Here is a 15,749-nt window from a genome sequence, read left to right as displayed (position 1 = left end):
ATTCCCTTTGTTTGGAATAGAGAATACTACAAGAGAAATAGGTATGGAATGAAGATAACAAAGTTGATTTTGGAAAGCATTAGGTTAGCATTCTGTATCAGCAGTCACAAACCACACATGGGTATTTAGTTACATTTTAATTAATTAAAACAAATAAAATGAGAAATTCAGCTCCTCTGTTGCACTCAAGTGGTCAGTACCCAGTCATCCATGGCTAGCAGCTACCATGGTGGACGTGCAGGTATAACAGTGCATTTCCATCACAGAGCGCTCTATCAGCTCCACTGATAGGACTTGAGTCTTTGCATTCTGGGCCATGTTAAGTGCTTTACATACATTTTCTTGTTAATATTTAAAAACATTCTGAGTCAATGTTTTACCTTTTGACAAAAAAATATCATAAGCATTCAGAAAAGCTAAGTAACATGTCTTAAAGACATGCAACTACCAAAGAATAGCCAGGGTTGGAGTCTACCTCCAAAGCCTAAGCACCACAGACTAGATTTTAGAAAGACTAAACTAGCTTGCAATGAGACATTCATAAGTAAATGTTTAGTAGGGATTTCTTAGTATTATATTTAAATTATATTTAAAACATCCAGGAAGCTATTGGCAGCAAAGCACTAAAGCACAGGACAGAAATCATGGTAGATTTAAGCTAAAAATGAACCTCCCAGGAGAGCCTATGTGTTCTATAGAAGTAAACATAATATATCCCCCCCTACTAGTAGTAAAGAAGAAATATAATAATCTAGATCTTTTGATGAGATGATAATTGTGAAAGTACAGATATGTAGAAAAAGTTTGACACTGGATAGCATAAAATTAGGATACTCTTGTTCTAGTCCATGGTTTTTAACTTGGCATATGATAATGTACGCTTAGAGGAAATATATGGAGTATCTGGGGTAGAACGGCGAGTGCCATAGACATTTCTTGGTCATATTCTTGGGGGTAAGAGTTCTGTGATGCTTGCCACAATCCAAATATCAAAACATCAACAGCTAGGCCTGCTGTTCCTCACACAACATCCGCAACCCATAAACTGATACAGTATGGACTTTAAAACACAATAGGTGGTGACACAGGTTGTCAGGTAACTGATGTTTCTGTCTGTCCTATTACTTGTACTTGCTTCTTGGTTTAGTATTACCTAAACTGAGGCTTAATTTCCTCACCTATATAATAAGGAAAACCCTAGTTAATATAGATCATTTAGAATGGTTCCGAGATCACAAAATATTTCAAGGAATTGGCTCCATGTTCAGTTCAGGAAGAATGACAAACACTATTAGAAAAAGTAGAGGGAACCCTAGCATTGACTCTAAAAACAGCAAGATGGTAATTCATACAAAAAGGGAAATTAAAACAGCATTCAGTAAAATACGAATGCAAAAATATAAGCACATGCAATTGCTCAATTTTCTCCTAGCCAGTTAAAAAGATTAGAAATAGGGTAAAACTCTAACATATAATTAATGAGCTATATTCAAAAAATTTAACTTGTAATCAATATTTTTAAAAAATTGAATATTTTACTTTTCACACCAAGTCTTTGCAATCTCATGCATACTTCTCAGCTTTGACATGCAGCACAGGAAGATGGTTTTAGAAACGTCTGGACTAGCACATTTACAGGCTTTAGTCTCGAGGTCTCTGTACAAACTAAAAAGAGGCATGTTGTGGAATGATTAAATATATTGAGTGGTCAGAACAAGACATGATTTCACAATCCAGTTCTACTACTCCCATGTCCTTGAACAAGCCAGCTAATCAAATACCCATTCTTATTTGCAGATAAAACAGGACCAGCCCCTCTACTGTTGCACTGAGGGTCGTGAATATGAAGTGTTAGCTCAGTGCCTACAACCTATTTCTCAAGTGTGAGTGGATATTTGTATTTGGGTCTGGGAAATGGAACAGAAGTTTTTCATTTATTTTGATGTTGTTGTTTGTAATTCTGGGGTTTCTAGTTGCAGAATTCCTAAACACTAGTAATAAGCACACTGTGTGAAGTATGACTAGGTCAACATGGTAATTTACTCTCATCTATATTTAAATTATAAAGCTTATGCAGCTACCTTTCAGTGAGAAGTCTCTACCAGGAATTTAAAATCCTTAGTGCGATACGATGTTCAGATACGATACAGCAGTGATGGTGAACCTTTTAGAACTTTCAATGATATAAACAGCCCACTGAGGCATGCATGCCATAGGTTTACCACCACTGCTATAGAATAAATTAAATGACCGGTACCCCATTTGCTGTATGAATAGCTTTACATATAAATCACTAGGATATAATCTCAATATAGTAGCCTCAAGAGTATCCAGAATTTATTAAATTCCTAGTTATTTAAGTGCATCACTAACTTCCTGCAACATTAAAGAATATGTACAAGGCTTATTAGCATAAACACATTTATTTATTTATTTATTTATTTATTAACCAAAGAGATGAACCTGGTTAAATCAATACTTTGAAATAGTTGCATGTAAAATGCTTGTGATAAAGGTACTTGACCAAAGTAATGACAAAAAAAAAAAAAGTATGGAGAATTGCTCATTGAACTGAGCTTATTCATTCTCAAAGCTAATTCTTGTCCAAGTGATGATGGAGTATTTATTCCACTTTTTCATAGACCCGAGTACAGGTGACATTGTTCATGACACAGACCTAGGAGAAAAGAAAAGATATCAGAGTTAGATCAGGTGGTTAATTAATAAAATGTTAGGAACAGAATCTTACAAACCTTGTCATCTACTTCATGGATGGAGAAAACAAATTATAGGATTTCTGGGTTTGAGATAAGCTAGATCCTATTGTTTTGATGAAAACCAAAGTGTTACAGTAATGTCTACAATTACTTATTTGGTCTTGGCAAATTTATTTATTTGAAAGAAATGGAAAAATGCATATATGCCCAAGAGGGCAGCTTCCAGGATCACACGGCAACGCAGGAGCTCAATAAGGACAAAGCCCAGCTCCAGCAACATCCTTGGCTACATTAGCAAGGGCTGCCTTGCTAATGAGTGTTCTTGTATTTTTTTTATTCTGTATTTTATCCTTCCAAACCTAGTTCTGTTCATAACCAATAGTAGAAGATAGCTATTGGACCATTAATGCAGGCAAAAAGCCCAGTAAGACAGAAGCAGTTTGATACTTACCACAACTAACTTTCCATCCTGCAATTTCCTGGTGATTGTGCTTTCCTTCCCATCCCACTCCTGGTGCTGAACCAACGCACCATCCGTAAAGTTGCAGACCGTCTGCGAAAATAAAGTGTACCTTTAACCTTCCAAAGGACATTACAAGCATTTCCAGAACTCAGAGCCTCTGTAGTCAGTATTTTTTCCATCCTCTCTCTTCTGGGTCTACTTTATCAATCACACTGATTTTATTCACAAAATAACTTGTGCTTTTCAATCTAGAAGCTCAAAAAAAGATACTTATTCTGTGAAGCAGGCTTTTTTACTAGTCTGCCAAAACTCAACTCATAAAATAACTTTTCATTAAGTTTTTGACTAGAAATAATAAAAATTTTATAATGCAATCTATCATCCTAGAAGCTTCAGTGATTACACAATGTGGGATAGCTGACCTGAGTTTTTCGGCCATCAGCTGTAGTTTCTTCAAACTTCTCTCCCAGGTTACAAGAAAACTGTGTTGTTTTCAGAGTGCTCTCAGTTTTAACGGTGAGGTGGTTGCCGTCACAAGTGATGATACAATCTGGCTTGGCCACTGCACCCATTTTTCTCATAGCTACTCCCACTCCTGTGGAACGGTATATCATGTTAAATGGGAAACAGGTTGTAACTTACACAATAATAGCAGTAACTCAACTGTAATCACTATGCCTGGTGTATTTTCACTTATTTGCTTGCAGGACCTTTATGTATATTAATTTATATAAGCCGCACAACAATCCTGAGCCAGGTATATTACTGCCTCCGCTGGAGATGAGAAAGGCACTGGAGTGAAGTGGCTCAAGTTCAGTGTGCTAGGAAACAACAGCACAGACTAGCAGTCTTCAGATCTCAGCTCGTGACTACTATGCCATGCTGGCCTTGAGAAAGCCAGGGAAACTTCACTCCCTAACATTATTTACCCAAAGCAGTTGACACAAGCTAAAGATAAGGGTTCAAAGTTGCAAACTCAGAGGTAGCTCAGTCTTTTTCTATACACTAGATTCTGCATACCACTGTATTCTAATTCTGATACCCAGCCTCACATAAGAAGCCCCTGATAAATAATTAATAGGCAATAGGCTACACAAAGTAAAAACCAACCCCCATTATGCAGATAGTCAAATAGCACACAATGTTTTGAGTTTGTAGCACAATCGCGATCTTAATAAATGGAAATACTCTTACCCTGGAAGAGAGAAAATATTTCAAAGCTGCATATTTTTTTTAAAGTTTTGAAACAAGGTTTATAGCCTTGAACTTAGTAGACAGCCCATACTGGCCTCAAACACACAGTAATCCTCCTGCCTCAGCCTCCTGAATGCCAGGATTACAGGTATGGATCACCACACCCAACTACTATTTTGCATTTTTCTGAGTAAGACTTTTTTTTTCCTACTTACTGTCACTGGGGTTGTTCACTGCTTACTCAAAATATAGTCTATCTAAATATCTTGATTAATACTTTTTTACAGTCTATTCATTACTATCGCAAACAGCTATGGAATTCCACATTATTAAATTACATATTAATTTATGATCTGTGTATTTCCTTTTGTGTCAATACTTATAGGGATTGCAGATCCAGCATAAACCCGTTTCACAAGTGAGACTACAACCTACAGAAGGACTGTCCTGGTCAGAACACTCAGCCAAGCTTTCAATGTCCCTTTGGTGGATTCTCTCTTGCCAACTTGGTACACCTTTCTTATCAGTTGAGTCATTATTTACTTTTACACTGGGCAAATATGGTGATCCTTCCTCAAAAGAGTTGAGGCTAGACAACCTTCCTGATTCCAGAACTCTTGAAACAAGCCATCCTGACCTAAGCCCACAACTGCACTCAGTGGGAAGAAAGGCTGTTCTCTACTTGGTCCTTACCTGTGTAGTACACAAACCGTATGTCTCCAATGAGTACAGTAAATGGCTTTCTTCAGAGTCATCTTGGTCACTTAAAAAATACTCTTAAAAAAATGCTGCATTTTTCGTTCTACTGGTCCCATGGTAACACACTCAATTTCACCACGTGTCAGCCCTAACCCCACAAAGTCTTAGAAAAAGGCTAGTGAAGAAGTGAAGTACCCAGTGACAGGGTCTCAGTAGTGGAGGGCCATCAGAGAGCAGTCAGGTTAACCTCTCTGAGATGCCAGCTTTTGAAGTGGCCTTCCCCTCCTGGGAGTTCCTCGGTGTTGAAAACCCCCTTGGGGTGAGGATCCATGCTATGTTAACTTTATCTTACTTTCTTGGGGTCTGTGCCAAAAGTCCACTCTTGTTTGCTATCTGTCCAGTGTCTCAACCAGCATGCAATCGCGGTACTGATTTAGGAAAAGACCACAGAACTTATGATTTAAAGTTTAAAAAAAAAAAAAACCTACAGAAAAATTTCCTACAGAAATTCTCCTGCGTTAGCAGCCCCAAGCCAGCAATTTCTGGCTAGTTTTTCGTCCAAGCCCGCTGTCTCCTTGCCCCTCACCCTCCAGTGTCAGAGGAAAGCAGAGCAGCACACAGAGAGCAGATGACCCCAGGCAGGGTCCGTCTCGCTGCTCTCCTCACTGTTCAGTTGCCCCTGCAGGGCCAGGCTGGGCAGTGCCAGCAGGCGGTCAGTGCTGTGAGCACCACGCTGGGCTAAGAAGCTCCAGTGCTCCAAGTCGGAGCTCACCCCGTGGGAACAGGCAAGGGACCAGTGGGAACACAAGCTGCAGCCCGAAGAGCTACAGGAGACCTCACCCTGCCATATGCGCCCTCCTGGAGACTGCAAGAGGGCCGTGCGCGCCGGCTAGTAACAAAGGACATGGCCGGGTGGGCAAGGGGAGTGGGTCGGGTGGGAGGAAGAGCGGCTCGGGGCCGGGCGAGGATAAGCTCGCTTAAGGGCGGAAGCAAAGCGGGGCGCCGCGCGCTCAAGAGGCGAGTGCGGCTGGACCACGAGGCAGAACATCCCGTCTCGTGGCGGGAGGCGAGCACGCTCTGCTCTACCGGCGACTGCCGCGTGCTCGCTGCACTGCACCCGGGAACCTATGGTGCAGGGACGGTGCAAGGAGGGGACAGGGCGCAGGGAGCCGGGCATCACCGCCGCGCACGCCCCGGACCCCAGCACGCCGTTGTAGCCAAGGGACAAAAGGGCCACAGGCGGCCACGTTGCAGGAGCTACCGAGCGAGGTGCCTCACCTAACTCCTTCATGTAGTCCTCAAAGCCTTTGCTGTCCACCAGACGCCATTTTCCTACCAGCTGCTGAATGGTGGCCATAGTGGGTGCGGGCGAGCGGGCGCGCGAGCACAGACAGCAGAGCGGTGTGTAGTAGCCGGCAGCGTGCTGTGCGGCTCCCCGCGCCTGGCCGCTCTATAAAGGCAGTGGCGTGGGGCGGTGCTGGGCAGCCAATGGGAGGGGCCCGTTAGGCCCCGCCCCTGCCACGCCCCCTCGGCCCTCGGGTTGGGCTAGCGGGTCCAGAGGTGCGAACCGGCTCCACCTGCTTGCCTCCCGGGGCGCCTCCCGCAAGCTTGGATTCGCCCGGCGCGCCCCAAGCCGCCCCGGACGCCAGCCGCTTCCCGATCCGGCGCCTCCGTGCGCCCAGAGGCCTGAGGGACCATCCGGAGCACCGCCCTATACCACAGCGCGGGACCGCTCAGCCACCCCCGTCTTTTTCCGTTTCCAGAGGACTCAATTAGCCATCTCTAGGAGCGGTCGGCAGTTTAGTGGGTTGTTTGAAGTCTAAATTGCCTTAACTCCTTTTTTTTTAAATTAAATTGCTGAATTACGCAGGCTAAGTTTGATTTAGTGAACTTCCCTCTAGGTTTACAAGCCTGTGCCACCACCCTGGCTTCCCACGCCCTGTTGAAAGAACCTGCTCACTCCACCCACCCTCAGGTTGCCCAGGCCTCGGTAGGGCTTCCAGGAGATGCAGACCTGAGCCAAGCTAGCCGATTTTATCAGAAACTGCTAGATGAGGTGGAGATGACTCAGGAAATTCAGTTTCTAAACAGAAATTCTGTAGGAAGTTTCGGTTTAAGTGACATTCAAAAATGTCAAGTTATATTTCCTTGTAGGGAAGTGAAAAAAATGCTTGCCTTTACCCTTTTAGGTTCTTTTAGGCTTTGAGTTAAATTAACATAAAACTCAATAAAGGGAAAGAAATTATCACATTGATGTACAAAGGAATCCCACAAAATGCAAGGCTTCAAGGAGAGTCAGATAACTGAAGTTTAGAGAACATCCTGTGTTGTGGAAATGGGTTTGAAGCTTCTGGGGGTATTGGAGACACACGTCAAGGGATGGTGCCAGGAGAAAAGTGTAGTGAATACAGGCTATCTCGTATGCAGAGTAAGATTTAGAGAACAAAGCCAGTTAATAAAAGCATATTCATACAGCCATTCTATTTTTAATAAATTACATAAGATAATCCACACCTTGTTATCAAGTTGCCTTTGTATTAGAGGAGTTTGCTCCACCACAGGCTAATGTAAATTTCTGAGCACATTTAAGGGAGGCAAGGCTAAGCCAGAATGTTCTGTAGACTAGATGTATTACACACCCTTTTAACTTACCAGATTTTCAATTTACGGTGAATTTATCCAGAGAAAAACCCATCCTAATTCAAGGAACATCTGTACTTTAATAGTGTACATTTCCTCTATATATGTAAGTTTCTTTTGCAAAAGAACACTGCTCCCGTGCCTGCAGTTTCTCAGGAAAACCAGCTTAAATATGCCAAAGAAGTATATTTTGAGTGGCATATTTGGTTTCCTACAGTTATGCTTTGGGGTGTTGTGTCCTGAGCCTCAATACCCCTCTGACTGAGCACTTAAGGATTTCTTGTCAGTTTCCTTTGTATTTAGATTCAAGTGCGTTTCCTTTTTCCTTCCAACCCTAATAGCACTCTATACTCGTGTGTAAAGCATTATACTTTTCCCAGTATCTTACTCTGTGTTCCCATCTGCGAGATGGGATAAATGAGGAAGTTGCCCCACAGCCCGGCTGTTCTCATAAAGACACCAGTTTACTGAGCAGCTTTTGTACGTTAGATTCTATGTTTCCAGGTGCTCATGTCCATTAACACTAATACCCACTACACTTTCACTAAGGAATACTTATCCCAGTTTTTCAGAAGCAATAAGTTAAGGGAAGTGGTAGAACCAGAATCTCTAGCAAGCCCTTCTCACACAGCACCTTGTGAAATAGAACCACACCTGACTGCCTTTTGTTTACTGTCCTTGAAATGGAGTTGAGAGCAGAGGCCACAGTGAACATGCCAAGACACTTGATGTATCATCCTTAAAATGATTGAAATCTGAGGTTGGTTTGAGATCTCCCAGGATGCCACGGGACATTTCCTCCCCTGCACTGCAGCCCTTTTATTAGAAGTTCCTACCCTAATATTCGGATCACCCCAATCTTCCCTGTAGCGGCAGGTACATATTGAGCGACTCAGACCCATACGGTTGTCCCAGTAAGGGCCTGCATGTCCCACACCTGGGACACTCCTGCCCCGCAGGAGGAAGCAGGAGAAAGCTCAGTGGATCATGTCTCCAGTGTAACAAAGGCGGCTGTGGAGATCGCTGTAGAATTCTAGAAACACATTGAATGCCTTTTATTCAGATGCCTCATCTATGATCTAGTGTCTACACACACATACACCGTTATTGTCCAACTGTTCTGTTCTATCCTGTCTTACAAATATTAGTTAACTCTGCTAGTCATTTTTTCATAACAGCAAATAGGTAATATCAGCATCCCATTGCCATTATTTTTAAGAACATATTCCAAATGTAAGAGTTTAAGGGCATTAGAAATAACCTACTTCAGTCATATAGATAGTTGAAGAGATATCTATATCTAGAGATAGAGATATATACATTTCAAGCTTATCTCCTTACCTTGCTAATTAAACCTCTATTTTGGGTTACTTAATTTGAACCAAATATGAAGTCTAAAAACCATAATAAACATAAAAATAAATCTAGTTAAAGACTCAAATGTCTTTTTTTTTTTTTTTAAATCAGTACGGGGGATGGAACACATGACCAAGTCAAATGTCTTTACGGAGATTTCTTCATTGGAAAAATAGAGGAAATTCCCACCTGATTGTAATTAATTACAGATTAAGAACAATGAGCAACAGGTTTATCTTAGCATATTTTTACAAACATTAGTAACTAATAACTACAATTACTACTAGGCACAAATATTATTAACTATTTAGTAACAGCTCATAGGTAATACACGTAATATATCTTCCCTCATGCTGGAAGATAGCAACACATTTTTCTTATATATGAAAATGACTGAAGAATCAAGTATGACCAGCAACTCTTCCTCTAGCATCTTTAGATTCTATTTTATAAGACAGATGCAATTTACTTAACGTAAGTAGATAGTAGTTTTATTACCTCTGAAGTTAAGGAGATAAGGATTAGACTGACTGATTTCTTTGATCCTTTTAAGTTTATCAAATACTCCAGCAGTCACAGTTCATGTCCCTGGAAAACTGTACTCAAACTTACTCTATTTCCACCTAGTGGTGAAAACGTATTTCTCAGATCTCTTTCATAAATGTTTAGTCATCTGTCAGCTTCACATGCCACAATCATACACATAGCTTTGGAGCACACTGTATAATTTTATTTAAGGACAATCTCCCACTTACAATTTATGTAGATGAATGTCTGCCAAGTTGATTTTAGTATATAATTTTGCCTGAAGACAGCAAATGCTAGTGGCCTAAAAGCAAAAAATTAGAAAAAAGACAACATCACTTGATAAATCATTGCAGAGAATTTTCAAAGTAATTCACATAGTTAACTCTTCTCTAAGTATTTGACCAAATTAATCAAAAAGGTGGAGCAGAGAGAGCACTAGAAAGTGGTAGAACTCCCACTTTTAACATGCCAACAAATCACCTGAGGATCTTGTTAAGCTCCATGTGTGGGTCCAGGAGGTCCAGAGTGTGACCCAAACCCATGCATTTCTAATGCACTCCCAGGTGATACTGGTACTATGGGTCTAAGGACCATGCTTGGAATGACACGGTTATAAAATATTCACGCCTCCATACATGACCTCATCACAAAGAGGTAACTCTCACTTTAGTGAGAGTTTAGTCGTGTCTTGATTGTCACCGGGTCCTCTGATATACAGCCAGATCCTACCATGACAATGGCAGATATGGCCAAGTCTTCACAAAGAGGGATGATAAAGACCTTGGCTGAGGGTCAAATCTTAAGAGTAACACAGAAAGTATGATGTATTATCTATCGAACCATATTAGATAGCATTTTCTAAAAAATACTATTAACTCTAGACACCCTCAGAGCATAGCTGAGGCTCCGAATGTTCTTTTTTCCCCTATAAGTTACCAGAAGTGAGAACGCTTGTGTTGTAGAGTGCAACACACAGTGACCATCTCCCAGTTGAAAGCAGGCAGGTCTGGGTTGGTTTGTTGACCTGGTATAATCACAAATAGTGCCCCTTTTTCCTTCATACATTTCAAATTGAATGACGTTGAGTGATGAGTTATTTAATTTCATTCTCACCTACTAGGAAGCTCCAAAGTCTAAATTTCTAGTAACAGATTAACATGAAACTTTAGTGTCTTCAACAGAGAACTCAAAGTTTGCCTTACAAAAGAAGTAAATGTCGTAGGGTTGTGCTAAGACTTTCCTGGCTTACATGGCATTAAATAAATATGCTGGACTTCTCTCCAGCTTACAAAGGAAGAGCGAGTAGAGCTGTCTGCACCTAACATGTTCCTCTGATTTAAGTCAACCTACATTTTTAGATCACCTAGTAATTATGGAGCATGAGCTAGTCTTTGTGTTCACATAGTTTGGTACTTCAGACTCTGTCTGCTTTTTAAAAAGACCTTCATTTTAAATAAATGCATTTAAAATAACACTTATTTTAAAATCTATTTTCTTTTAGTATAACAAGTTCTTAAAATTCCCAAGTATTAAAAATCTGAAATTTTCAGGTAACAGCTTCTCTCAAGTTTGCCATATCTCATTTTATCTTTGTTTTTGTTTTTTCTCTTAAAAAAGCACATAATTTTATTTGGGATGATGAAGGTTTTTAAATCACCATTTGCTAATTTAAAGTTTGTATTTGTTGCTTTCTATATGAATAATAATTTTTATTTTATTTTATTTTTCAATGGTTTCACAGTTCATATGGTTTACTGTTAGAATGATAATCTTTAAAATTAAAATAATCTTTAAAATCTTTACTGATAGAATGTAATCTTTAAAATTACTTTTCATAATCTTTAAAATGGGCAGAATTAGAAAAAACTTAACTCATCGTAATTTGCAGACGACATGATATTCCACAAAGAAGACCTCAAAAATGCCAGTAAAAAACTGATAGATTTAATAAGCAAATTTGGAAGCATAGCTAGATATAAAGTCAACATTCAAAAATCAATCACCTTCCTGTACACAAATAACAAACTCAATGAGAGAAACAGTATCTTTCACAATAGCATTCAAAAAATAAAATACTTAGGTATCAATCTAATGAAAGATGTAAAAAGACCTCTACATTGAAAACTATAGTACTCTGAAAAAATGGAGAGTGAAGGGGATATTAGAAAATGGAAAGACGTACCTTACTTTTGAATAGGAAGGACCAATATAGTGAAATTGGCTATAGCTCCAAAACTATTATACAGATTTAATGCAATCCCAATCAAAATTCCAATAGCATATTTCACAGAATTAGAGAAAACAATCCTAAAATTCATCTGGAACCAGAAGAGATCTAAAATAGCTAAGGCAATCCTGAGTAACAAAGGTAAGATCAGGGGCATCACAATCCATGACTTGAAATTATACTATAAAGCTATGTGATAAAAACAGTGTGGTACTGGCAAAAAATGTCCAAAAGATCATTGGAATAGATTAGAAGATGCAGATACACCTGCAGACACACTAAATCACCTTGTCTTTGACAAAGGTGCCAAATACACTAATTGGAAGAAAGATAGCCTCTTTAATAAATGGTGCTGGAAAAACTAGCTCTCTACATGCCAAAAATTAAAACTGGACCCATATCTTTCACTATGTATTAAGCTAAAATCATAAAGGATCAAAGATATTAATATTAAAATAGAAATATTAAATCTGCTGGAAGATAGATTAGATATAACTCTTGAAGACATTGGTGTCGGTAAAAATTTTATGAACAAAACCCAGATTGCACAGGAACTATCACAAAGAATTAACAACTGGGATCTCATATTAAAAAAAAAAAAAAAAACTTCTGCACAGCAAGTGAAACCACCAACAGAGTGAATAGACAATCGACAATGTGGGAAAAATGTTTGCCAGCTGTTCCTCAGACAAAAGATTACTATTGAGAACATATAAAGAACTCAAAAAAATTAGATATCTCAAAATTAAGGACCCAATCCAAAAATGGACATCTGAGGTGAACACCAATTCTCAGATGAAGAAACACAAACAGCAAATAAATATATGAAAAAATGTCCATCACTGGTCATTTGAGAGATGCAAATTAAAACACTGAGATTTTACTTGATTCCAGAAAGAATGTCTATGTGTTATCAAGAAATCAACCAATAACAAATGCTGGAAGGACTGTGAGGAAAAAGTAACCCTTCTCCACTGTTGGTGGGAGTGTGGAATAGTGCAACTACTCCAAAAATAAATGTGGAGATTCCTTTAAAAACCAGGATTACAATAAAAAAAATCTGGGGGCTGGGGATTTAGCTCAGTGGCATAAGCACCTGCCATGCAAGCAGGAGGTTGTGAGTTCGATCCCTGGTACCAATAAAAAACAAAAACAAAACAAAACTAGGATTGGAGGTCCTATTTGACACAGCTATTCTCCTTCTGAGTATCTTCCCAGAAGAATTAAAAACATTGTACTACAGCAATACATGTGCACTTGTGTTTATAGCAGCATAATTTGTAATAGGTAGATCTTGGAAACAACCTAAATGCCTATCAACTGAAGAATGGATAAAAAGAATTGGTATTTTATACAATGGAGTACTACTCAATCATAAATAAGGATAAACTTGAGACTTTTATAGGTAAATGGGTGCAACTAGAGCCCATACTCCTAAGTAAAATAAATCACTCATGTGTGTAAATACCATGCTGTCTCCCTAGTGTGAGGAGCTGAAAGAAATAATATATATATTTATAAAAGATAATTATATATCTATGTATATATAAGATAGTTAAGATAGTTTCTCCTAGTTCATTGAAAAGAAATATTTGTGCTAATATCTTTGGGACAATTGCGTGCAGATATCTTGTACTCTGAGGAACTAACTTAAAAGTTACAATATGCAATGTATTAACCATTGTTACCTTCTGATTATCATGTGTTGAAATTTTGTCTTTTATTCTCTTTAAAATAAAAATGGACAGGTTAACAAGAATCAGTCTGATAGAGAACATGGTTGTACTATTTGCCAGTTGGCTTACAGTTGTTTTTTGCTAAGTATGACTGTGCTAGCAGTCCTGATGTCACCAGATGACACTGGATAATCCTAGATGCCAACAGTTGACAGTCAGCTGCTGGTCACAGCTGCTGCTGGCCCCCAGCAATAGAGATTGACCCTGTCATTACTGGGTGCTGTTCTCTGAGGCTTGTTGGTTTACAGGAATTTTTTGTGCTAATAGCTATTAGTGTCCATTGCTCTTCCATTTAAAACAACCATTCTATCAACACTACTGAGGACAGTAGTGCGGTACTCCTCTTCTCGCAAGTAGACTTGCAGGTCTTTTGCCCACATCATCTAGGAAATGAATCCTGAACAGTTTTATAGGAGCACCAGAGTGAGTCTTTATTTTAGCAGGTCCTGTGCCACAGCATAGGGGAATCAGTACCCCGGAGGGAGCTCTCCTAGACTAACCTGAGCAATGGCTGAGCAGTGCTGCTTATAAAGCAGCTATGGGCCTGTGTCAGAGGGGAAGGGCTGAACCCAGGAAATTCTCTGGAAAGCTAGCTGTGAGGGCCGGATATGTTAATAAGGGGTCCACATCCTTCCATCTCTGATCTGATCTTAGCCATACCAAGATGCCCCCTCCCCAAGGACCAGGGATTTAGCTCAAAGTGCTGGCCTGGTAAATGCAGGGTCATGAGTCTGATCCCCAGCACACACACACACACACACACACAAATTCCCCCTCCCTTCTTCAAAAAGGCAACAATGGTGTCTGAAGCGGCAGGAGTTGGTAGGGACTCCACACTCACGGTCTGGCTGCAGCCACGCTGGAGCAGAGTGCAGTAGCCAGGGAGGATACCACTAGACAGCCAGGGAGGATACTGAAGAAGTTGTCCCAGTCCACTCGGGAGGTGAAGCAAAGGGAAGCGAGGGTGAGGTACAACAGCTGCTGGTCAAGTCCTGAGGTTGGGAGGAGATGCTGCTCACGGGTCTCACTGTGACTGGGGCTCCTGGTATCCCCTCTGGACTCAAGGTAACAGGTGATTCTCACCTCTGTGCTTAAGAATTGCTTTTCTTCCTCTTCTTTTACTGCTCTCCTTCCTCACTCATTCTTCTGTGGTTGAGTTAGGAACTGATCTTACATCTTCAGAGCCTGCTCAGTCACACTTGGGAGATCAAAAGTCTTATTGACCCATGATAACCCTACTAACCCATTTAGACCTCATTTGCATACATTTGCATCACTGTTTTGATGCCCCACCCTCCTCTCCCATCCCCGTGAGTTTTGCTGCCATACTTGCTCTGCCTAGGACCATATAAGTTCAAAAAGTCCTCTTCTACATATGAGGACGACACGCACAGTTGATTGGAAGAAGCCCCATCAGTCACACACTGATGACTTCAAATTCTAGGACCACATAAAACAAACCCACCCCAGTGCAGTCAGGATAGCTGTCCCTGGTCTGCCTCACTGGGTCTCTCTCAAATATACTCTCCTCTCCAACAAAGTACTTTGTTGGTACTTTGCTGGTCACTTAATGAAATATTCCTTAAAATGTTTGCTTTTTGACTTTCAAATCCCTTCTGTGGACTGCCTCTCAAATCTTCTCCAGAAGGTTCTAAGACCTAGATTGAATCATGAGGGATAGAAAACCTGAACAGCTCAAGAATAAGTAATGAGTTTGAATTAGTAACAAAAAGTCTTCCATCAGAATAAAACCCAAGACTAAGTTGCCTCACAGCTAAGCTCTACCAAGCATTTAATAAAAAATAATAAGAATTCTTCTTAAAGTATTCTAGAAAATTGAAGAGAAAGGAATTATTTCAAATGCGTTCTATGAAACCAGAATTACTCTAACATCAAAACTAGATAGGGACCCAACAACAACAACAAAAAAGAAACTATAGGCCAATGTCATTGATTAATATAAATGCAAAATCTTTAACAATGTACTAACATTAAAAAGATTATTTAAAGCCAGGCTTAGCACATGCACCTGTAATCCCAGCACTCCAGAGGCTGATGCAGGAGAATCTCTGTGAGTTTCAGGCCAGCTGAGCTCCTGAATAGTGAGTTCAGGACCAGTGTAAACTACAGAGCAAGATCCTGACTCAAAAAAAAAAAAAAAAAAAAAAAAAAAAAGACTGTTTACATGA

At 40.0% G+C, this 15,749-nt stretch overlaps 1 protein-coding gene across 2 annotated transcripts; it reads right to left on the bottom strand.

Annotated features, from left to right (window-relative positions):
* Positions 1 to 2,404: 2,404 nt before the first annotated feature.
* On the bottom strand, positions 2,405 to 6,534 carry Fabp5 (fatty acid binding protein 5). Of its 2 annotated transcripts, NM_001173092.1 has the most exons (4): positions 6,352 to 6,483; positions 3,603 to 3,775; positions 3,169 to 3,270; positions 2,405 to 2,677 (listed from the first exon to the last, which is right to left on the bottom strand). In NM_001173092.1, exons 1-4 carry the CDS (start codon positions 6,428 to 6,430, stop codon positions 2,624 to 2,626), a joined length of 408 nt encoding a protein of 135 aa, NP_001166563.1. In that variant the 5' UTR covers positions 6,431 to 6,483; the 3' UTR covers positions 2,405 to 2,623. The 2 variants fall into 2 exon arrangements, with proteins under 2 accessions (NP_001166563.1, XP_023417396.1); XM_023561628.2 differs by lacking the exon at positions 3,603 to 3,775 and having other exon boundaries at positions 2,517 to 2,677; positions 6,352 to 6,534.
* Positions 6,535 to 15,749: the final 9,215 nt, after the last annotated feature.

This window comes from Cavia porcellus, unplaced genomic scaffold, assembly GCF_034190915.1.
Source record: "Cavia porcellus strain 051 isolate PalLab524CR breed Dunkin Hartley unplaced genomic scaffold, mCavPor4.1 scaffold_10, whole genome shotgun sequence".
NCBI lineage: Eukaryota > Metazoa > Chordata > Mammalia > Rodentia > Caviidae > Cavia > Cavia porcellus.
Note: the sequence above shows the minus strand (reverse complement) of the source record. Positions and strands in the feature narration are given on the sequence as shown.